At 43.2% G+C, this 23,709-nt stretch overlaps 1 protein-coding gene across 8 annotated transcripts in view; it reads right to left on the reverse strand.

Annotated features, from left to right (window-relative positions):
• Positions 1-654: 654 nt before the first annotated feature.
• The window catches only part of magi1b (membrane associated guanylate kinase, WW and PDZ domain containing 1b), a 133,391-nt gene continuing 110,336 nt past the window's right edge, over positions 655-23,709 (reverse strand). For 2 of the 8 annotated variants that reach the window (XM_041979699.1, XM_041979697.1), the window contains exons 13-24: positions 20,577-20,608; positions 20,060-20,104; positions 18,137-18,383; positions 14,553-14,644; positions 13,853-14,045; positions 12,542-12,925; positions 10,863-11,066; positions 8,445-8,538; positions 8,245-8,332; positions 7,418-7,561; positions 5,404-5,542; positions 655-2,685 (exon numbers count right to left, since the gene is read on the reverse strand). In XM_041979699.1, the coding sequence (XP_041835633.1) occupies positions 1,376-2,685; positions 5,404-5,542; positions 7,418-7,561; positions 8,245-8,332; positions 8,445-8,538; positions 10,863-11,066; positions 12,542-12,925; positions 13,853-14,045; positions 14,553-14,644; positions 18,137-18,383; positions 20,060-20,104; positions 20,577-20,608 (2,972 nt within the window). In that variant the 3' untranslated portion in view covers positions 655-1,375. The other 6 variants (XM_041979704.1, XM_041979698.1, XM_041979700.1 and 3 more) reach the window with 6 other exon arrangements.

Consider the following 23,709-nt stretch of genomic DNA (forward strand, 5'->3'; position numbering starts at 1 on the left):
CGGCAGGAACACACTTATAAAACCACTTGAAAAATCAGCATATTCATATTGAACATGCATATGCTGATTTTTTGTTACAAACATGCCATTTCGCATGCGTACAAACCTTTAGATGAACGTGTGAGGGACTCATGAAACCTTAGTATATCATGGTTCTTACACTGGCATTAAGTGACTACTTTGTCCTCTGCAGTTTCTTTCATCTGTCCATCATTATTCATTGAGAAGGGGGTCAAGTCACAAAGACAGTCCCCTCAAGCATCATCATCAACCTACTGCTGGAGGGGTTAAAAAAGACGGGAGGAAAAACGGTATAGAAAAGGCAGATATGAAAGCAAACAGAGGAGGAGTAAATCAAAAACTGAAGACTGTCCCAAACAGGCTTTGATGTTTGTAAAATCATGGACTTTTTTTCCGTTTTTGCTCTTTCTACAAAGAGCGTTTTCATGCACTTTCAGGGGGGCTTCAAAAACAATGTTGCCTCCACACATATTCTGTCTTTTGTTTGTTAAAATAATGAAAACTCTAAAGACTTGGCCAAGCCATAATTGCCTTACAGGGATTTTCCCACATCTTTGTTTCCTAAAACCCTTTAGGTACTTCACAAACTTCCATTAAACCAGACAACAGCACCCAATGCCAAAAACAACCTCACACATTTTCATTTGTTGAATATATTATTTTATTTTAACGTCATCATCATAGTTCAACTTTTAATTTTCCCTTCATTGAAAATGATCACCTCTGAATGTACACATACTGCAAACTGTCAAAAATATACAAACAAATGCAGGCTTGTGCTATAGTCTGGTCAAATGTCTAAAAAACAGTGGCACTGGGAGGAGGGAGATAAGAGAGAGTGTGTGTGAACGAAGGCAGAAGGGACAATATAGAGAAAGAGACACTGAAACCGGTAAAGACATGCACAGCATCGTTGGGAGCACCGGCAGTGGTGGTCCAGGTGCGCAGTACTTCCATAGGACCTTCGTGGATAAGTACATACATTTCATCGTCTGACAGTGGGGTACAAAACGCCCTCAACATATCAAGTCAAAAATGCTGCTTGTTAATGGAACTGTTAGGCACATCATTGTTTTTTCTGGTTTTATATTTTCTGTAAAAGTCTGTAAATGTAGAATGTCTAAAGAAAAACAAGAAAAAAAAGGTTTTAAAAGTTATTTTGGAATCACTGTCTTGTTAGTAACACAACTTTGTGTTTATGTGAGTGAACCTGTGTTGGATGTGTGTGTGTTGAGGTGTAGTGTGTAAGTACATGTACACAAGTAGGTGCATTCCTGTAGAACCAAGTGATAATGGAGGTGAGTTCTTGAGGTGTTGCGTGGGTTGTTTCTGTGATTGGCTGACAGCTTTCCAATCAGATGCTCAGGTCTTTGGGATTCTCCTTGTACATCTTCTTAGGTTCAGGGAGTGCGGGCTTGGACGAGCGACTGGTGTTGGTCTTGAGCGTGCTGTAGTACTCTCTCACTTTAGCCGCTACAAAATGGTCATCGTCCTCTTCGTCCTCCGAGTCGTCCCTGCTGAAGCTCCTGATTGGGGAGATGTCTCGTCCCAGGCTGTGGGCTCGATACCGAGGTTCAGGAGTGCTATCTCGGCTGCCGTAACGCCCATCCCTCTCCATCAATGCTGGTGAACGCCCCCTCAGCAGCGAGCTATATCTCTGGTAATCTGAATCTGAATCAGGGGTGTGGACTCTAGGCAGGGGAGCGTTTCTGTAGAAATCTTTCTGGTCCCGGGGTGCCATGTCCTTTAGCAGTCTGTCTCCTCTGTAGAAATCCGTCTGGTCCCGGGATGCCATGTCACTCAGCAGTCTGTTCCCTCTGTAGGCCCTCTCCATGGAGGAGGCTCTCATCAGCAGGCGATCCTCTCTTCGCAGCAGCGGAAGCGTGGCTTCTCTGTTCAGGCGGTCCAGTGATGAGGACTCACGAAGGATGCTGTCCTCGAAAGGGAGGCTGGGTTCAGAAGACTTGACTGGCTCCTTCAATACGGCCTCATTTCCAGTTGGCTTCTCATTGGTGCGGTTCTGCATCTCTGGGGCGGCAAACTGGTAGGGGTCTGTGGAGTGGTGGCGACGGTAGGGGTCTGTGGAGTGGTGGCGACGTCTTGTGGGGGAGTGATGCCGAGAGCGGTGTGGGGACCTGTGACGGTGAGGTGAGCGGTGAGGAGAGCGATGGGGAGATCGGCGAGGAGAGCGGTGAGGGGAACGGTGAGGGGAACGGTGACGGCGGTGCCGATCCGGAGAGCGGCCCCGGTGATGGTGTCCCCCATGTCGGCTATCCAGGGTATTTTCCGCACTGTGCGACCTGTGCCTCTTATTAGCTGAGCGGTGGCGGCTACGATGGTGTCCACTAGAATGGTGGCGGTGGCCGTCACTTTTCTTATCATCCTTCTTGGATAGCTTGGGCAGATCCTTCCCCGCGGACTTCCTTCCCTTGTGTTTTCCTGTGCCGGATTTGTTGGGGGAGTGGTGGCGGTGGTTGGAACGGTGGTGCTTGCCAGTGCCCTTAGCACGGCGGCTCGGCTCCGTCTTGCTCCGGGATGGTTGCTGGGGTTCTGGTGGATAGCTTGACTCTGATGGTGCGTTGGTTGGGGGCAGGGTCCTCACTTCCGCAGCGTTTTGTAACCCTGCGGCTGGCTCGGCAGCGCTGCTGTCGTTGGGGGTGCCGTCTGTAACACAGTGTGACATACAGACCAGGGTAGAAGGATCAAACATGCATCGAGACTCAGAAAGCTTCTAACGGCTTTGACATTAATCATGCTGACTCACTCTGACATGAAGCTGAGAACATTTCCAATGGAAGCCGGTTAAATGTTAGATGGCACAGCAGCAGCCAATGGAAACATTATAGCTCACAGAGTAAAAGGCAGTGACACAGTTGTGGAGCAGCCATTGCATTGAAGAGACTTGTTACCCACCACAAAACCTGTTTCCGTAGCGTACCTGGGGTCGTCTGTCTGAAGCAGAATGAGCTCGTCCGGGGGTTTGATTGCAGGCCGGTTACACTCACTGTCAATGTGCTGCATATTAATAATGGTGCTTGATTCTACTGATTAGCCATGCTCTTTCATGCACTGTCATGATGCCTTAGAATCTGTTAATGTTTAAAGCAAATCAGATTCTCAAGATCAGAACCAAAACATAGAAACTGGTGTAAATTTATTTAACTGACAGCGGGTGTGGATCAGGTAGCATAAATTCCCTCTGACTTTGCACAGATTAAATGCTTACCTTGAGGAACTGTGGCATTCTGCTCTCACTACTCCATCTACATAAAAAGCCACCACAATGCTCTATAACTAGATTAAAACTAAACTGGTAGTTTTTACCCGAGAATGTGTCTATATTTCATACGGGCCAATAGCAGAGACATAATGTGGCATAATGCAATAAGCATTTCTAAAGCGAGTAATTAAAACAAACCAACATTGTATTTTATCTTTGAACTTGTTGCCAATGCAGGAATTCCAAACATCGAGAACAGCTATGGCAGCGGCGACACTTGCAAAGCATCTGAGTGAATTCGTTCGTATGGAATACAGCAAAAGCATGAGTGAGGTCAGGCCACGTCACACACACATCAGGATGAAGAAAGACAGAGAGACAGATAAGATAAGACAGAGAAGATAGACAACCAGACGACAGAAGACAGCTACAAACCGTGGTCTGATTTTGGAGGACAGACGCCTCCCCCATCTTGTCATTTCTCATGCATGCAGTGAGATGGGGAGCGGCCATCCCTGAAGGAAGACAAGAGCCCAGCGCAATACAGAGAGAAGGGAGGATACACACAAACAGAAAAAGAAAAAAAAAAAAGAGAAAAGCACAGTAATTTAGATTGACAGGAACCAACTTGAAGGAAGAAAAAGGAGAATTATCGTCTGTGTTGATTATTAAATGAAAAAAAGTGTTTATTTGATCATGGAATCATTCAGAATAAACAGACAGTCCAGGAAGTTGCCCAAACCCTTCAGTGAAAACCATCAGTTACAGAGAAAAGTCATGGAAAACAAGCGTGCACACACTCACACACCTGGACATGTGGACACAGAAGCAGCAGAAAACCCAAAATATAAAAGACAGTGAGACCAGCACGCCCACAGTTTTACATCGCTGACAGCAATAACAAAAAGACTGTCAATAAAAATAATAAAATAAAAAACAAAAAAATCAAGGTTGTGCCAACTAAAAAGTGAATCCAAAATATACAAGTTCACATGATGTCATATCGGTGCAGGTTCAGACAGCTCATTCTTGGCAAATAAACATACACGGATTCTCAGGACAGGCAAATGTATCTCCACTCAAAGAAAAGAAAGAAGCAACAAAAAGAGAAAAGCATTATGAGTTGTGACTATCAATCAAAACTTGTCATTACGATAAAAAAAAGTTCCATAAATATTATGGAAAATAGACAATGAAACGCAAAAAAAACAAACAAAAAAAAACCTTCCAATTTACACTGTTGACAAGTTCATGCAGCAATAAACTCTTATCCATTAATATGTGGCTTTGATTCACGGCTCTGTACACTGAACAAAAATACTTGTAAAAATGCCTCTATTCATTTCATCACTGTACAAAACGTTCACAGAACCGGAACGACATTTTAGTTTTGAATGGGGGATGTGTGGCGTTCCTATTTTCACAGCTTTTCAATGACAATTAAAAGTGGGCTAAAAAAATCCATGGATGAGTGAGTAATGTCAAGCAAAGCAGAGTGAAAGTTTCTCTTGAAAATGGGGAAAAAAGCCTTTTCTTCCCAAAACAGTTTTCACTTAAAACCTTTAAAAGTTCAGTAGCTTACATTCACCTTCAATAAATATCATAAATATGTTTGTGTCACATCTTAGCCAAAAGCTGTGAGAGGCCCCTTTTTATGATGGGGATGCAATAGATCAAGTTTTTGCTTCCTCTTTATGGTAAATTAGTGTTTAATGAGGAACTGGAGCCATCAACATAACAAGACACACTGATCTTTTTCCTGCTCAGGAACTATGTAAACAGTTTCTTCTTTAATGTAGCACTGAAATCAGACCCACCACCTTTCTGTTAAGTCCCAGCAGAGTGGCCAGAAGGTGAGAAGTGACAGAGGATGACATGGAAACAGAGCAGGTAACAGCAGAAGGGGGATACAGCACTAACTGGAGTAACATCCACCCCTGCTCCCCACCAAAATCCAAAAGGAGTACCTCCACCATAAAGACACCTCAATGCCAAGCAACAACCTGTCCCCCTCCCTGGTGTGCTCATGCCAGGGATGGGTTAGAGGTCCTGGGAATGTGGTTTAGTTCTTTCTCCCTTCAACCCACCACCGTCCACTGGGCGCGCCCTGGCTCAGGGTGTGAAGATGGGTGAGAAGGGAATGTTTTCGTAGATTGACCCACCATATTCAGGCACAGAGCCGTCACCCCTCTTGAGCACCAGATGGACGCGTCGGCCTCCGTTCTTGATGAGCTCGATGGCTCGTGCGTGCTTCATCCCCTTGGTGCTCTCGCCGTTGATCTCCAAGATTTCATCGCCGACCTGGAGAGAGGCAGAAGGTCAGAATGGGAAAGAAGAGAGGAAGGGATCAAATAGTGGAGGACAGAAAGAAAAGAGACAGAATGACAGGTGAAGATGGAGGGGAGAAGGTGGAAATCGGAGAGGAAAGGGAGAATTTGTAAGAGTCAGAAAAAGGAGAGGAGACAGCAGAGCAAAACAAATGAGAGTGAGTAAGAATGTGCAGCAGAGGAAAGACAAGAAGAATGGAGAGTTAAAGGGACACAATGACAGCGCAGGAGAAGAGGTTGGACAGGTAGACAAAAAGTTCCACATTAAATCTAGTCGATGATAAACAGCACAAAATACGGTTTTCTATATGAACAGTTTATAGATAGAGAAAGTCAAAAAGCAGCAACTGTGACACAGAGAGCAAGAGAGAGAAAGAGTGGGGGAAAGAGGTACTAGAAGAAACACTTTGATTCTTTGAATCTCACTGACATATCTCCCAGAGCTGCTGCTATTAATAACTCTGCTAATAAGCTGCACAGGTACAAACTGCTGCATTCATATATGCATGCACAAATGTAGTAATACATGCACAGCCAAGTTCATGTACTCAGAAAAAATACCATGAAACCCAGATTTATTCAGATTCACATGCAAACACTTGGGTGGTTTAAATAAACCCTGTATACTGTTTATATTCAATTCCAGAGCACTGTAGCAGAGCCCAGGGGAAGTGCTACTGACTTTCCTCAGTTAATCACATTAAAAGGTTAAATATTTCAGTTTAATGGCGGCTTCTGTAGCACATATGCATACTAGTCTACAAGCTCTTAGTGAAACATTGATTAATCAGATGTATTCAATTAGCTCATTAAAATGTGCATATTCTTCAGCGGTTACGTTGGATGGCTCTGCAGTGTTTGTGCTTTGACACTGCGCTCACACAGTGAATCACTGTGTGACTGAGCCAGTAGGAGATTATTTTAATATTCAGTGAAGCATAGCTTGTAGTAATTGGTGCTACATTATGTATGGGCAGTTCTAATGATAGATAATGTTATTTCGATAGAGTTAATGAGTAATGAACTAATCAGAATAGTCGGATGCTAAAGACGGCACCTGAAAGGAAAAAAAATACTGACATGCAACAAGATCTAAAATCAGTCATTTGTTGAATTATTCTGTACACGTGTACAATAGTCAGAGAAATTCCCTCTAATTAGTGTCATTTGACAGATAAACTGGAGGATTAAACATTTTTAAAGGCTCAGAAAATCATCTTAATTTTGTTATTAAATAAAGAGAATTTTAGCAGATCTTACAAAGCTCTAACTCTTAGGGAGTATACAGAAATTTTTTAGTGATTAACAGTTATGATCTCCCAATTAAGCCATGCTTATATTTTGATCCCAGGGAATCTGTTGGGTGTTTCCAATAACTGTGGATTAACATATCATTCTTAAGTTATGGTTTTTAATGGTATACAAGTATCATCAGTGTTGCACAGCTGTACATCTTGTTAAGACTAAAATCTGATTGCAAAATATGTAAGAGGAGAAACACATCAAGTACTTTGTTACAATAACAAAGGAATCCCTTCACTGCAACCCTTCTATGTAGCTGTGGGAAATGCAAGAGACTCAGTGTAGCTGATGCGGAAATATCCTCATTTCATTCACTTCATATGTTTTCCATAACACAACTCATCATAACATGTTTCTCTAACAGACTTTTTGTCATTAGATGTATTGGGTTGCCTCGTAAAAGCACCAACATCAATGAGAATGATTAAGAAATTTAACAAAGCTTCTTTTGCACGCTCTTCTCCCAGACAACATATTCTGGGACAGCTTCAGTGTGTCTGGGTGCTTAATGAGCTGCGCTGATGCTTTTGTTATTTTGCGTCCGTACCCTCATCTTTCCATTGCGCACAGCTGCTCCGTCCTCGGCGAGCCTCAGAACATACAGGTCCATGTTGTATTCTCTGCCTCCTCGCAGGCTGAAGCCAAAGCCTTTGCTGTCTCGCTCCAGGTCCGCCGAGTAGAACTCAGCATCCTGGTGGAGGCAGACACACATGGGCATGAAGAGGGAGAGGGATGGAGAAAGACATATTAGCATCAAGGTCACTTTTGTGATTCAGTTTTCCTGTGTGTTTGTGTGTGCATGTGTGTGTGTCCCTCTGAAATGGTCTCCTGTTTCAGGACTTTGGGACAAATGCCACCTCCAGGAAAGTCACACCCTGTTAACAGCTGTGTCAGGCTCTTTCTTTCTTTGTGTGTGTGAGTGTGCACATGCATCTGCTCAGGTGTGAGGATGCTGAATTATTGATGCCCTGATCTCTAGGCAATAGAGAGACAGACTGGGCACCACAAGGACAGGCAGACAGTCTCTGTAGCTCCTGTCTTCATGCCCGCCTAATCTCCTCTGCTAAGACATCAATGCTATCAGGGAGAGCCATCTCCGCAACACCAGATTAATTCAGTGGTGAACACAGTGGACAGAGAGGCTACTCTGAAAGTAAACAGGCTTTCCTTAACGCACAGACTCAGATAACACCAGCAGGTGGTTGTAAAGAGATAAATAAATAAAAAATATACATGGTTTGTCCTTGGGTGAGGGTACTGGTTGATGCATGGAGGGACAGTGGGGGGAATGGATGGAAGGTCATTTGTTGGATGCTGGAGGGTTTGGTGGGGACATGAAATGGACAGACAGATAGGTGGATGATTGTTTATCACCTGAGGTGAAGCTTGCTGGGTTGGTGGCTGGGGAGGGGGTCCTTGAGGGGGTATGAATTCAAAAGATTCCTGTTTTGGTTTGGTGTTCCTGAAACAAAAAAAAAAAAAAAAAAAATTTAATAACCAATAAATATAATGTTAAAACCTTTATATTCTCAAGACTTTGTGTTTCGTTTTTAGTTTCCCAGAGTGCCGCTCACCTGGCCTCAGGTGCAGCCTGTTGCTGAGGTGTGTGAGTGGTGGTTATAGTGGCGATCTTCTCTGCATTTGTCAACAAAGATGCATTTGATGACTCTGAAGAAAGTAGGAGAAAAACAAAGTAAAAAAGGCGTATGAATGAAAACAATGTTGTTAGACCAAACTAGCTGATTAAGAATTTAAAAAAAGGAAAATTTCTAGACTATCTAACCACAGATTTCCCCATCAGCCAGTGTGAGACATCTTTCAGACCATCCATTAACCTCTCCTTTTTAAATGTACTTTTTCCACATGGAGTATAACTCATTAAATGATTGTTTGCATAATAAATGTCTCTCTGGAAGACTGTGTGTTGGAATTAAATCCATTTCTCACACAGGGAACCTTTTTTGTTTCAGCTTGTACGCTGATGCTCATTCAGCTGCTGCCGGCTCCAAACGTTAGCTGACCTTCGGGGACCACGCCAGCTCCGCCACCAGCCTCTGGGCTTCTTCAGACATTCAATCAAAATCCAGTAACAGTAAAATAAAATCATAGCAAATGTTGCTTATAGTGCTAATCCCATCTCATCTTTGCTCTGATGCTATCGTTTTGTGTTTATGGTAAAATGAATTTGATGACAGACCATTACCCTCCTCTGCTGCATTGAGGAACTTTTCTTCCCCTTAACATCACCTTTTCTAATCTATCGTGCCTCCGTATTGAAACAACTCATCTATCCACAAGTCAGCTACTTGTGGATAGACTCCCCTTCCAGCCTTTGGACTTAACCTTTCAGTCACCAGCTGAAGGCCAACCAGTCTACTGGTTCATTCTGAATGCATGTGAGCTATATGTCTCAGCTTGGTCTTCATCAGGCTCTCAATTGTTCCTATAAATCCTATTTGCTGCTCCATCTGCCTATTTGCATAAAGAACTCCTTCCTGCTGCCTCTCTCATTTATCTCTCCTCTAACTGTCAGTCTTCTCAGTCTGTTTCAATCCACTTCCTATTTGCTCTCTTTTACTGGCTTTAAATAAAATGCACAGAGAATAACTGAGTTATCTCTGTAATTTGTCTCTGATCCTGGCAATTGGTCTTTCAGACCCAAGGAAAAAAAAAAAAACATGAGAATTTCAAGAAAAGGAAGAAGAGGAAAGCAGGAAGGATGAGATCTAACAGACAGGTTTGCACTGAGGAATATCTAATGTAATAACAGCTTATAACATATATTCATATCATCTCATGTCTATCACGATGGGGGGCAAGAAGGTTTGATCTGTGCTTTGGATATATGCTGCAGAGACAGAAGCTTTGATGAAGGCATTAGCGACTTTTGCATGATTTCCTGTGCAAGAGCAGAAAGACTCCTGTGTCTGTTTTCATTGACTCTGCAGATGTAATAAGCACCACTCACTACAAAACTCTGAGTATAGGTGAGTTGGTCTCAGCTTGCTGTGGCATCTGTTCACAACAAAAACTTTAGACAGGACTGATCTATAGAGAAGTAGGCAACTACTTGTAAACAGAGGCAGACAGAAAAGTCATTCAGAAGCACACTTAAAGACAAGCCAGAATCTTTCCCCAACGCTCTGGCTGTTTATGTGTCAGACAATGTCTCTCTGTTTGACACATGCACATAAAGACAAAGCACAACGCCCCTATAAAGCATATCCTCTGTGAGTCTTGTTGCCAGAGCAGTTTTGACTTTCTGTTCTCATCAACCACTCTGGAGAAAAACAAAAGAAGAAGGAGAGAAAAAAACAACCTCCATAAGAAGCAAACTGGAAAGCAACCAGTGGTGGACAAATAGCTCCAATTTCTTCTAGTGCTCATGTTGATGGGGAGCATTGCCTTCCTTTAACAAACGCTCACGCATACACACAATCTGTGAAGCATGTCAGGGTGGTCTGTCAGCACAAAGAAGCGAGCGCTTTTAGTTGAGAACGACAACATGCAATGTGCACAGCTTTCCTTAAAACCTCTGACAGATAAGACACACCCTCGTGCACAGAGGAAGTCCTGCATCCCTCTCTCTATTTCACACACACACTGACATCTAAATTGCTCTTGCATGTGCTTCAGCGCAGGCTTGCCAGAGGCAGAAATGCGAGGTCTGGGAAAATTCCCACATATTCCCAAAGAAACAGTTCTGACAACACCGCAGGGGTCGTCAACTGGCTTTGAAATCAAGTGAAGAAACTGCAAGCTTTGTACAACACTACAGGAATACATTATAACTACTTAGATAAGTGAGAACCAGACCTGCTTCTCTAATATAATCTGTTAGAGTGCAAACAGCAACTTGAAACTGTTCTATTTGACCTCCACTAATGTGTCATAAATCACATTAGCTGCACTGATTGGACAGCTTTCTACAATTCCAGCCATTTGTAATGAGACAATTATCTTGGACAGCTGAGCTGCCGTTCTCTACTCACCATCTCCAGGAATGATGCGTAGTGTGACGGTATTCCCAGCCTCCTTGATGAGGTTGACGATGTCCGAGTGGGACTTGTTGGTGATGGAGCATCCATTGACAGCCAGGATGCGGTCGCCAACCTTCAACTTTCCGCAGCGGTCCGCTGGGCTCCCCTCAATAATGCGCCCTATTTTGTGAGGCATGGCCACACATGCATTTCCAGCTTTTGGTCACCATTGACAAGTCGAGGTGTGTGATTCAGTGTGTGCGAGTACGTGTTTTGGGTTGTGAGGAATTATTTGGAGAAAGAGGGGAGGAAAAAAAGACAGGAAAGGGAAAAAAGGAGCAGAAAGAGAGGATCAACAGGGTTAATTCACCAGCAGCCAACAGCCAGCCAAGCCAAAGTCACTGAGAGAAGAAGAGAGGATTACGATACGGCAGGATAATGTGCAAGCATTGGCAAAGAAAAGCAAATGTAAATGTGCTCTGCAAAGAAATCAGAATTTGACAGCCTGAAGTTCTCACTTGTTTTCCTGTAAGTCATTTTTAGATTTATGACTTTAAAATCTGATATTATTCCATATTCTTGCATCTCTTCTTTTGCTTAAAACTGCTCTTTTGCTACTAATCTTAAGAGTATAGTTCCTATATTTCAATCCTACATACAGACAGCCACACAGTCTTTCAAGCTACATTGAGGTCTGAGTTTCTTTTCCCCTCTGTCTGCAATCCCCATACTCTAAATTATTATTCATTTAACGCATGCACCATCCTTACTTTTACTCCATGATTAACTTATTGCGTCTGTTTTACTGAATCCTGCAACCATTTTCAGGCTGCAAAACACTCAGTACAAAGTGAAAGAAGAAGAATGTTTCATGTGGATTTTGTGTGTTGAACCAAAGCAAACAAAGCTCATCTGCCAGCCCATGCTTTCTACTATGTGTGGGCTGTGAGAGTAAAAAAGGCAGAGCAGAGGGACAAATGGTGTACTGCACAGAGAAGACGCCACTGGTCTGTAAAAGCAAACTAGCGTTAATTTGTACCGAGTTAGTGTATTTACAAAGGGAGCACCAACTGTATGACTGACACAACAGAGATGATATTTACTAGCAGCTAAGTGATGCAAAATTAACTGAAAATAGTGATTTTGAGTGAGCGACTGTTTCTGACACTGCGTTGTAAATTAAATAACAATTATGCCCCTATTTACCCTGCTTGTAGCACTGCATTCTCATTAAGTTGTCATTAGGCTTTTAGTGCTAACCTACTCAGCTGAAGCCATTTAAGTTGAGCTGAATAATAGAAGTGCCTTACGTAAGAAGACCCACTTTGCTTGTGATCAATTATGAAAGCCTTGTGTGAGTATAGCAGCAGCTGCAGGGGAAGAAAGGGTTTCAGTGTCTTGGTCTGACAAGCTGGAGTGAAAATGAGAAAGAAGCAGCACTTCTTTGAAGGCTGTTGATATTGATCTGGTGGGACTGTAAATAGCCAGAATCTGTGCTAGATGTCAGGCTATTTAGCGCTCAGTGGTTTTTATAGATGATACAAAGGAATCCCAAAATGAAGGGAAAAAAAAGATAAAAGAACCCAGAGATGAGAAGAAGATATTGTGTGTGTTTCAGATTTTGCTTAGTCAAAAACGGTACCGTCAACATTAATGTACCTGAAGATGAGAAAATGTGAAGCATCTCTTACCGAAAGTGGTGCCCGCTTCGGGCCGGGACACTGATGAGACGATGACAAATCCAAATCCTTCATTCTCCCCGCGGCGGATCTCCACATCGTAGGGCTGCAGAGCGGAGGAGGAGGAAACAGTGGAGGTGGTGTTAGGGGGGGGCTGAGAAGAGGTGGTGGCAGCTGCAGCAGCGACCACAATGTTCCCACTGCCTCCCACAATGGGTCCGCCTCCTCCGCCGCTGCCGATGCCGGAGGTGGAGCCGCTGCCGGAGCTGACAGTGTTCAGGGAATTCTGGCTGCCCTGTAAGGTGCGCTTTCCTATATCCTCTGTCAAACTGGGCGCCTGGTTGCTGCTGTGGTGCGAAGAGGCTGGTGATGGAGGTACATCTCCCTCAGCTTTAACTAGAGATAACAGAGGAGGAAAAGGTGAGAAAGTAGCCAATAATTTGGAGGGTTAAAGTCAAAATAGTCATTTTAGAGGAAAAAGATTTATATGAGAAACAAAGAGGACAAATTTGCAAACAGGAAGGTAAAGGAAAACAAATGGAGACAACAAAAGATTAAGAGGGACATTAAGACAAAATAGGGCAAGCCACTGTTGCATGAAAAATTAAAACAACAAAGACATTTTATCCCGAACAGCTAGTTTATCTCGTTGTGATAAAATGGTACACAGCTGGGAAGACAGGCCTCTTTGACTATCTCCACACCAATCTGTCTTGAACAAAAGATGAAGAGGAGACTCAGCCTGCCTGCTTTATCTGGACATTACATTCCACATTTCATTTCCTGTACAGCTGCTCAACGAAGGCGCCTCATGCCCTCTCCCCTCGGAGGCAGACAGAGAACAGCCATGCACTAATGTCTGGCTGCCGTCACTGGGCAGAAGGCTGACCACCCTCTCCATCATGTTTATGCGCCTTTCTATATTGCCTGCTGAGGATCAGAGTGGAGCGGAGCTGAGATGAGAGGTGGGAAGGAAGTGATGGGGCATAGGTGTTTGCTTTTGGTAACGGTTGACTGCTTCCACATCCAGACTAATACAGAGGAAGGAGGGGTACCTCTTGCATGTAGCATGCAGGCCCCTGGGATCCTGATGGCTCTGTGATTAAAATAATATGGCTATAAATGTGTGCCTTGGTGATGAAGTCATGGGCATATTTCAGCAACTGAATACTGTTGTACTGTAGCATCAAAGGCTCGACTGATGCAGCATGATCAAATACAACAAAAAAAAAATCTGAGCTGAAAGAAAAAAAGACTCAAGAATTGCATCAGACAGAACATCCCACTGAGCTGCTTTCGCTTCTTTACCAGCTTGCTTCTCACCTGCGTAGCCGGTTTTGCGCCGCACAGTGAGGTTCACGTGGCCTTGCTTGGCAGCCTGCTGCATCAGTTGCACCACCAGTTGGTGCGACTTGCCCACCACCGCTGTGCCGTCCACACATATCAGCTCATCACCAGATCGCAGGCGCCCATCCTCATCTGCAGCACCGTACTTCACTATGTGGCCGATGTAGATCTGAAAAGCATGGAAGCAGATTAGTGACACTTTCTAAAGTAAATGTCAAAATTGGACCTGAGAGGATCCGACTTTTCCTGCAGCAAGGAACATGAATGCATAACATGTTTGCTGCAATTTAAACTCTGGAGGTACATCTTCATTGTGCAACAGTTGTCATCCAAGTCTCGTTCTGAAGTAACTAATTATCTTTAACAACAAGAAAAGAAACGGTGCAGGGCAGTGAACAAGAACAAACTAACTCTGGCTCTTTAAAGAACGGAGAAAATAATGGTGTGTTTGTATGAGATGGTTTTGGTCAGATCAAAGAGAAACGAAGAAATTGTCCAACACAAAGATAACGGTACAGATGCTCTGCAGTGATGGAAACAGAGCCATCAAGATCATAAATCTTGACGGTTATAGTTGAAAGATTTGAGTCAAATATATTGCCAAAGTTTAGGTAAAATTAAAAGCAAACTAGAGAAGTTTCAGTTCTGAGAGATGTTAAAAATCTGAGACACTCACAGGTTCTCCTGGCTCGTTGCCTCCGAGGATCCTGAAGCCGAACCCAGTGTCCTTCCTCCACAGGAAGATGTCCTGCTCCTGGAAGTCGGGAACTGTGAAATCAACAAAGCACCATCAACAGCTCTGCATAACAACAGCTATCCTGAGGGAATTCCCTGTGCCTGCCTCAGTACGGGAACGATTCGCCGCTCGCATGCAGGCAGACATTTTGTTTCATTCTCTCAAATTTTTCTTCAGACATGTAATGTGGCCAAAGCAGATACATCTCCTGTTTTCACTGTCATCTTCTTTCTTATGTCAAAATCTAAGTTATTCTTTAGTTTACTGTTCAGAACTTCAAAGTACAGCGTCACCCGGCACAAACAAAGGAAGAACAAACAGCAATCCATCAAAAAAATAACAAAGAATCTATTTTGGGTGAGAAGTACAAAGCTAAAAAACAAAAAAAATGAAGTCATAAATGTTTAAAAAAAACTGAACCCAGTCATTCACTGGTGCCACGATTAGATATAATCTGGTCAAAGCTCTCCTCTGATGCCTGAAATAGTGAACACCTTTTACTTTTTTACTAATTTTAGCTTTTTAAAAAATTTACAGTAAGATTCATACTTCGTGGACAAGTTCAGATGGACCACACTTATTTCATGATGTGTTACACGCAATGCATCCATTTCCACTCCACTTGAGAGAGGTGCTAATACATGGCTGAATGGGGTATATATTATTGAGTAGAGTACGGGTGATACACAGATCATCCAGACCCTGAAAAGACAGAACCGAGTGTGAGTTTATGCTAGCTACCACACTGGTGCTAGGCTATAAAAGAGGCATTGCACTGCAAGCCCTCTGGATGTTACTGGTATCACTGGGAGAGAAAGAGGGGATGCGTATTTGAGCATACACAAGTACTTTGACAATAATTCTTTGCCATCTAAGGACGCCTTTTGTGTTTTTCCTAATTTTTATTTATAATACTACAAAGTTGGATGCTTGCTTTAAAATGTAGGCAGAGTAGTTAAAGTTTGATTTCTAACTGATTTTTCTAATGCTGAGCAGAGCTGACGGGACCCTTTTCGTAAAGGAGGAAACGCATAAAGGGTATATATACACATAAATATAGATTGGTTTTCTTCTTGTTGTATTGGAGTTGGTACAGATATCCTGGTGGTGTCCCACAATACAAATAAAGAATCAGTATATACACACGGATTTATGTGGCCACAGCTGTTATATGTGCCTACAAACTATTGGGTGGATTTCCTTTTGCTTCACTACAGGCAGCAGTGCCAAGACCACTAAAGCCACGAGGCTTCAGCGTGGCAGACGGCATAAGAAGCCTGTTTCCAATCTGCTCCTTCAGTCAACAGTTAAAATCCCTGTGGAGCACAGCTATCTCTTCCAATCTATCACTATGTTTCCATAGTGGAAACTGGGAAATGAAGATTCATAGGCTAACTGCCACAACCTGTTCCTGTACTTGGAAGGGTCACCTGCACACAATGCCTCTGCCAATGAACAGATCCATAAAGGGCCCATACAGCGAGACAGTGGGGCATGAGTGGACTGATATTTTAAAAAGACATGCAGAGCTATGAATGATGACTAAATAAAGAGCGGAGAGGTTCCAAACTCTTAGGGGATTTAAACTGTGAATGTCTTAAAATTGGTGATAACCAATATGAAATCCAATAAAGTCCAATAAAGCACAAGCAAGTTTCTTATCATTTCTGGCCTTGCTTTTTCAAAACAGGTTAATATTGTGAAAGTTTTTGTGATTATTTCTGCACATGAAAATCATTCACCAATTCGTGTGCAGAAGGACCTCGGCACACAGTTCATAACAGTTATTTGAACATAGAAAAATCTCTTAGTCGAGGCCTGAGCCCTTTTGGGGTGCACACTTAAGGATTTTAGGACAGCTCTCTGCAGTGTGAGGAGGTGGAAGATGTACACAGGTCAGCTGTTCCTTCTGACCTGTCAATTCTAGAGAATTCCCTAATCTCTCAATCCTTTTACATCTTAGTGTATATTTCTGTCAGTTCCATTTCTACACGGGTAACTTGCTCAGGCAATTCAAAAACCACTGTTGAGAATAAATGAGATTAGGACAGATGAAGATGCTGATAAAGTGCTGAAATTTATCAGCACTTGCAGAGTGCTGCTTCTTGTATAAGTCTATTTTCCCTTTTATTTAAACTTGACAGAAGATATGAGGGTTATTCTCTCTAATTGCAGCTATCCACTTGCGAGCAGAAGAGGAGGAAGGGGGAGTGCTATCCACTGACACTCACTCCACTACTGCTGCTAATTATACACAACGTGCCTCTGAAGGGAAGTCCGAGCTAAAGTGTGTCAGTGGTGTTAGCGCTGAAAACTGGGCAGAAGCAGCATCATTAGATTTTAAAGGACAGGGTGGATTCTTTCCAACACAATGCACTCTGAAAACCATTTCTTTCTTTGACTTACACCATATTCTGAGGATTTCTCTCTCTGTTTAGTGATCAGCTATCATTGCTTACGTTGAATGGTGTGTTGTGACAAATATCCATGCAGACCCTAAAAATCTGCCACCCAGCCTTGCCAAGCCCATCTTGCTGAAGGCAGTAAAATGTAGAGTACAAAGTGAGTATGTTCAGTGGGAAGCTTTTTAATATGCTTTCTCCTGATAATCTATTAAAGCGGTCAGAAATAAAATTTAAGGACACTATGCAGTTTTGAAGAACTGCCTTAATGCATCAGCTCCTTTGGAAAACATATTTAGAAGCAAATACAAAGATTGACATTAGAGATCTGTTCCAAACTTCCAATTAGCTTAGCCTGGCAAATCTTTTAATGCTTTTTGTAATTGACACTGAATTAAGTAAAACAAATGTAAATACTTTGAAAAAAGCCAAACTAACTGTGCCTCCATGTTTGTTATTTAGCAAGGCTTACAGTGCTAGGTCATAGCTCTGAAGTTGTTATCATGACATAGAAAGAGCATACCTAAATATGTGGTGTACATATACGCCACATGTTTAGGTATTCTGAAAGCATTTGCAAGGTTTTAGGTACACCAAGCTAAATTTTCAATACAACCCTCCTGCAGTACATTCCACCTGTGCTTGCTGAAGTTAAAATAAAGAGGGTTGACTGAATTGTCTACACATCACCTGAGCCCCCATCAGCGACACTACCCCAGGGATGCCCAAGTCCAGTCCTTGAGAGCAACTATCCTGTGACATTTAAATGCATCCCTTCAACATGCCTGAATCAAAAGGCTGAATTCCCTCATCCACATGTCATTCAGCTCTGCAGAGGCCTGGCAATGAGCCATTCATCTGAATCAGGTGTGTTGGAGAAGAGATGCATCTAAAAGTTGCAGGATAGTCACTCTGGAGGACTGGACTTGGGCACCCCTGCCCCACCCCTTACCACAGAAGTAACATGAGGTAGAGAAGACAAACCAGTTACTTACATGCAACCTCAGTTTCCCAAAAGCTGCTTTGTATTTAGTCCCGTTAAAACCACACTGAGCCGGTTTCCACTGAGCCAACACCCCATGCAGACCCCATCCAACCGCCACCAAAAATTATTATACTTACGCCTACTTTCATACATGCTCCTGGACTGGGCCCAGATCTTAAAGGGATCCGGTTTTCTCTGGATGGTCCCTTCTGCTTGGGAGTCCTGGCTCGGGAGGCCTGGCAAAGGCTGCGAGGGGGGCGGGGGAGCGTTGCTCTCGCTGAGAGGAGGTGCCAGGGACGAGTGCACAGGTGAGTCTGTGTGGGTACTCCGGTGGCTGGAGACGCTATGCTGGGAGCTGTTCTGACTGTCCTTCCTTGACAACTGCTGTTGAACAAGTAGATCAATATCATAAAGACATTTAAATAACCGCCGATGGAAGATGAGAAACAGACGACAGACAAAACCATAAAAACTTTGTTGCATCCCCAGTGTTAAAGAAGACGGGAGGAATTGGAGTTGTGGCTGGTGAGATGAGAAACAGGGATGAAGGAGATACGAATACAAAAGAGTTTTGGATTAGTCTTCAAAACTGACTAATGATTACTTCTCCATGGGGTAAAAAAAAAGGAAGATTTTAAGAATATACCAACGATGGCTTTGTTGCTACCTTAATCAACAAAAAAAAAAGAAAACCAAGCTGTTTTATTCTGAGGATTCTTTCAGCTTTTTGAAGGAAGAGAGGGGGAAAAAAGACCTCAGTGGTTTCTCATGATTAAGTCATTCGGTTATGGGAGAAAAACAGTATGGTTCAATTTACAAGCGTACATTGCCTATTCCTTTTGTTTAACAGTGTAGAATGTTTTAACAAAGAGCTGCATTCCCTGCTGCATATGAAAAGAAATTCACAATGAATAAAGCACTTGAGAGGTTTGAAATGGAGGGAAGATTTTACTGAAGCAGGCAAAAGATGTAAAAATCCTCGTAAATTGCCACCGGCCCCTTTAATACCACGGGCACTTAAGCACCTGACCAAGGATTTAAGGTGTTTGAGCAAAGTAAGGCACGTACAATTCTCGTCATTTTACAGTAACATCTTCGCTGTTAGTCTGCAGAATTTTCACCATCATCATGATTTAGCAGCACAGTACAGGGTTACAGACAGACTCTGAGAAAAAGAGGCAGATATTTTAAGACTGTAGGAGAAAATGACAGCAGTTAAGACTCCTCACATCACGTGACAGCACATTACTTTGGATGTGGTGGACAGAAATACACCAGGAAGGGGAGGAGGCAAGTGGCTCATCTGTGCTCAAATATCAAAGTGTTTGGCCTTCAAAGTGCAGCTCTTTCTTCAATAAATTCAGACTCATTACTCAGTAAATCGGCCTCCTACACCTCTGCAATTCATGTATATATTCATCATGCTAGTTGGACATAAAAGAAGCTTGACTCTGTTGGAAAAAATTAAGCATGAGCTGACTTACACTGCTTATGTTGCATGGCTCAATGGGTTGTCTAACTGAAAATCAATTGAGTCATATAATAAGCAGAAATGAAACTCTTGAGGTGCTACACTCAGACCTCGGAGATGCATGGAGAGTCCAAATCCTACTCCCTTTTCAAATGAAAACAAATCCCTTTGTTCTTGATGGATCTATTAGATTTGACCTTCTCAGTCACAGGGTGTTCCCTCCTGTGCTCCGCGACTGGTCTAATACATTGGCTTCTACTGCTCCAATAACTTATTAAGTAGACAGAAGATGGGAAGAAGGGGAGGAGAGAGGCAATGAAAACAAATCCTTGCTGCTTCCTCAGACTCAGCTTGGCCCAGCTTTGCCATCAACTGGCCACATTCCCATTCATTCTTTTTATACATCACCGCATTATTAGTCATTGTTAGTTTATCTCACATTGCCAACGTATACAACTTTATGATAAAACATGCACATCAGTTCATTTCTAATATCTTCTATTAAAGCACCACCACCATTATATACCCAGCACCAACAACACAGCTCATTCCCCAAAACTTTCCCTCTTATCTAAATAACATCACATACCCTCCTAGTGTAATCTCTGTATGGTGGAGCCAGATCATAGTAATCCTGAAAAACAAAATATAACAAACATACATTGAATCAGACGCAGTGGAAAAGATCCCTCAATATGGACGCTGCAGGACGAGGCCGTCTCTGTGCTGCCATCATACATTCATACTGCAAACTTAGCACCCAGCATGATGCCATCATCAGCGTGTTAGTAACCCAGCTCACGCGGTGCATCAAAGCCCCTCGTCCCATCCCCCGCCAGAGGGGGGCGGAGGGGGCGCATGTAAAGCTACAGGGATCCACCCCCGCACAGCACAGCATCCCATGTCTACAAACAGGCCAACAACACCAGCACAAGTTACGCCACATAGAAGGAGGGTGAGGGTGTGGGGTTGAGATAAAGGAGGAGACAAGAAGCGGCTAAAACTGAGCTGAATATTCTTTTATTAAGATGCACACGTGTAGCTGGAAGATAGAGGAGGTGTGGATAGATGGGGAAGGAGAAAATGACATGAAAACAAGCACTTACCAGTTTTGGGCTCTTCTTTGCAGGTGCCACTCCTGCGAAGCCAAAGAAGAGAAAAAGACAAAGAGGGTTACCAGTGGAGTTTGTATATCATGTTTAGATAGAGGTTAAATGTGGAAAAAAGATAAGAAAATCTTAGTGGAAAAAATGCATAATGCAGACTCCCAAACAATGTCAAAACAGTGCTCATCTAGCCCTCAACTCCTTCCTTCCCTTTTCTTTCCCTGCTTGGTTCCTTTGCTTGCCCATCCACGGCTGGCGTTTGAAAAGGAGGAGGAGAAGAAGAGGGGGAAGGCAGCGCGATCTATCTGCATCACTGTCGCGGCCAGCGTTTGGCTTGACTGGTGCAGCAAAAGAGCGGGGCCAGCCCCAAGGGCTAACCCAGCGCTCGCTACACAGTGGCTACCCCGACGGTGGCGGCGCATGCATGGCAGCGAGCGCGTGTTTGAGGGAGGAAAGTATGATTTAAAAGGGAATGACAGAATCCTGGAAAGCAATTAAGCCAGAGAATAAAGAGAGAGGAGTAAAGAGGAAAAAAAAATAATCGAGCTTTGCTCTGGAGTTCCTGGCCGTAGCATTACCCATGGAGAAGGAGTCCAAGATACTGAACATTAAATTATAGGCAACCGTCAGTTCTCCTCTTACTGAGACCATCTTCCTGTGTCCGCTGAGCGCCGCGCTCCTCTGTCGAAGGCTCCAGCATCTATAGGCAGTTACCGCGTCCTCCAGGTCTCTCCCTTTCCTGCTGCCTTTTCTTTTCCCCCCCCTTCTCCCTCTCTCTCACCTCACTGCACACTGTCCTCCCTCCCGTTTCTTCCCTCAGCACCATCACCCACCCTCCCTCCCTACCTCTTCCTCTTTCAGTCTCTCTCCCACCCTCACATGCTGGAAAACATCTATTCAGCTGTGAGCACACACACATACAGAGACGAGCATCAGATAGCTTCATCCAGCAGTCCCAACACAAATCAAAGTGTGCTTCAGGTATGACAGACACGTTTCTGCACAACTGAGCAGTAAACAGACTTAAACAGAAACTAAATTCATTGCAGAAACATTATTATCGTAGTCCGGCAGACACACATTCAATAAGACTTACAAATGATTTAAACATGGAAATTTGCTCTGCAAGCATCTGACTGACCCCTCCCTTGATCGATCCCTCCCCCTTCCCTTCCCTTGCTCCACATGAAATTAAAAGCAGTATAATGGAAACAAGAACAGATACAGGAATTCCTGAGACAAAGAAGAAATGTAAGAGTTTTGGTTTTATTTGCCTCTACAGCATTTAAAATTCAATAAGTGGAGCAAAATTTACACACATGCCTCTGACATACAACAGATGTGTGTGTAACGCATGTAAAAGCGTATGCAAGGCTAGACTCTTTCTTCCAGGAAAATGGGACACTATTGTGTGTCAATCCTTTAGGGAAGTTTAGAGGATAAGATCTTTTACACACACACACACACACACACAAGTGCTTGTCTTTATCTCACAGACATCTGGGTTCATTCACAACTGACAGCTATGTTACATCTGCAGTTTTTTTCTTGATACTACACAGCAGCACCCCCCGGTTCTTCCTCTCGTCTTCAATCGATAGGAATCATTCATTTGGGAGCGGCAGCAATCGCTTAAATAAGATAATCATACTGTCAATCCGAAGGTATTCTCTTTGGACTGAAGATATTGTCAGTCAAGCTGTCAGGTTAGCACTTGATTATCCTTCATCTTTCAACTGGAGTTATCTGCTGCCTCTCGCCACACACTCTCCCAGCATTCCAATCAGACACAATGATGGACATACCCACTGAGTAGTAAGGGGATTCAGAGACAGGTCACAATTCAGGACTCTGCTGTAAAATCGGTGTTTGAATGAGTATGAAATAGATATGATTCTCTCTAAAAGACTACATTACTAGCTACTTAAGTGATTCTTTGACTGTTTCCAAGACACACAACTACATAAAGATGGATTCCTATAGATTAAATAATGAATCTATTAACAACATATAAATTGATAGTACAAAGTTAACTTTACATTTACAGTCAGAAGGTGTTCCTTTGGGTTTTGTGTTTCTGTAGGAGCAGCACCAGAATGCTCTTAGCGCAAACAGCATGCTGGATGTTTGGGCCAACCTCCAGTATTAATTCCATTCAAGAGGAAGAGAAGAGTGGCTTTGGGTGGGAAGCTGATCTGGCCTGCACCTTTTGAGCCAACACTAAATTCTCAATGATTCAAGCTCTCAACTAATAGATCAGGATCGGCATGAGGACCCTCTGCTCATTTTCTTTAGCTAACAAAATGTTCAAAAGAGAAAAGAAAACTATTAAACTGTAATTAATTGACCAACAGGAAGTCATCCATCCATCCATCTATCCATCTATCCATTTTCTATACTGCTTATTCCAAATCAGGGTTGTGGAGGAGCTGGAGCTCATTCCAGCAGTTACTAGGTGAGAGCCTATCACAGCAACAGGGAGTCAATTTTTTTTTTGTTATCTTTATGATTAACAAGAAAAAAAGTGTATTTTCCACAAAAGTTCAAATAATTAACTTGTGTGTTTGAGGAGTTCAGTAAACTTTTTAACTTTGATTACTGCCTGAGGTGGAAAAAATAAATACATTTTAGCAAAAATAGCTTGTTATTCTTTGTAATAACATTCTGCATGAATGAGTACAATCCACCTTGAACTCCTCTGGAACGATTAGTGATGCGCGTGGTGCAAGCAGTGTTCATGCAGGTTGACAATGTATGTACAAGCAAAAAAAAAAAGAATTCAGCAGAATGTGCTGTCTGAGGACCCTGGTTTGGATTAATTGTGTTCTGCTGAACTGGGTGCAGGCTGACAAGAGGCATTGCCCCTTCTGCTGAACAGACTGCATGGTTCCCCTCAACAGACAGGAACTGTTGCACCAACCTGGCAACACAGCAGTCACTAAACGGAAGACGTTACTAATGAGATTACGCTTTCTGTCCATAGTGTATGTGTGTGTATGCGCCTGGGAGTGATGGCCTCCAACGGGCAGGTCCATCTGTCACCGTGGCGACAGTGCCTGGTGACTGTGGGGCCTGACAAACGGTCTCCAAGCAACGGTTGTTGTGGTGAACTGCTCGCTGCTATACAGTGAAT

The sequence above is a fragment of the Melanotaenia boesemani genome, chromosome 3 (assembly GCF_017639745.1).
Source record: "Melanotaenia boesemani isolate fMelBoe1 chromosome 3, fMelBoe1.pri, whole genome shotgun sequence".
NCBI lineage: Eukaryota > Metazoa > Chordata > Actinopteri > Atheriniformes > Melanotaeniidae > Melanotaenia > Melanotaenia boesemani.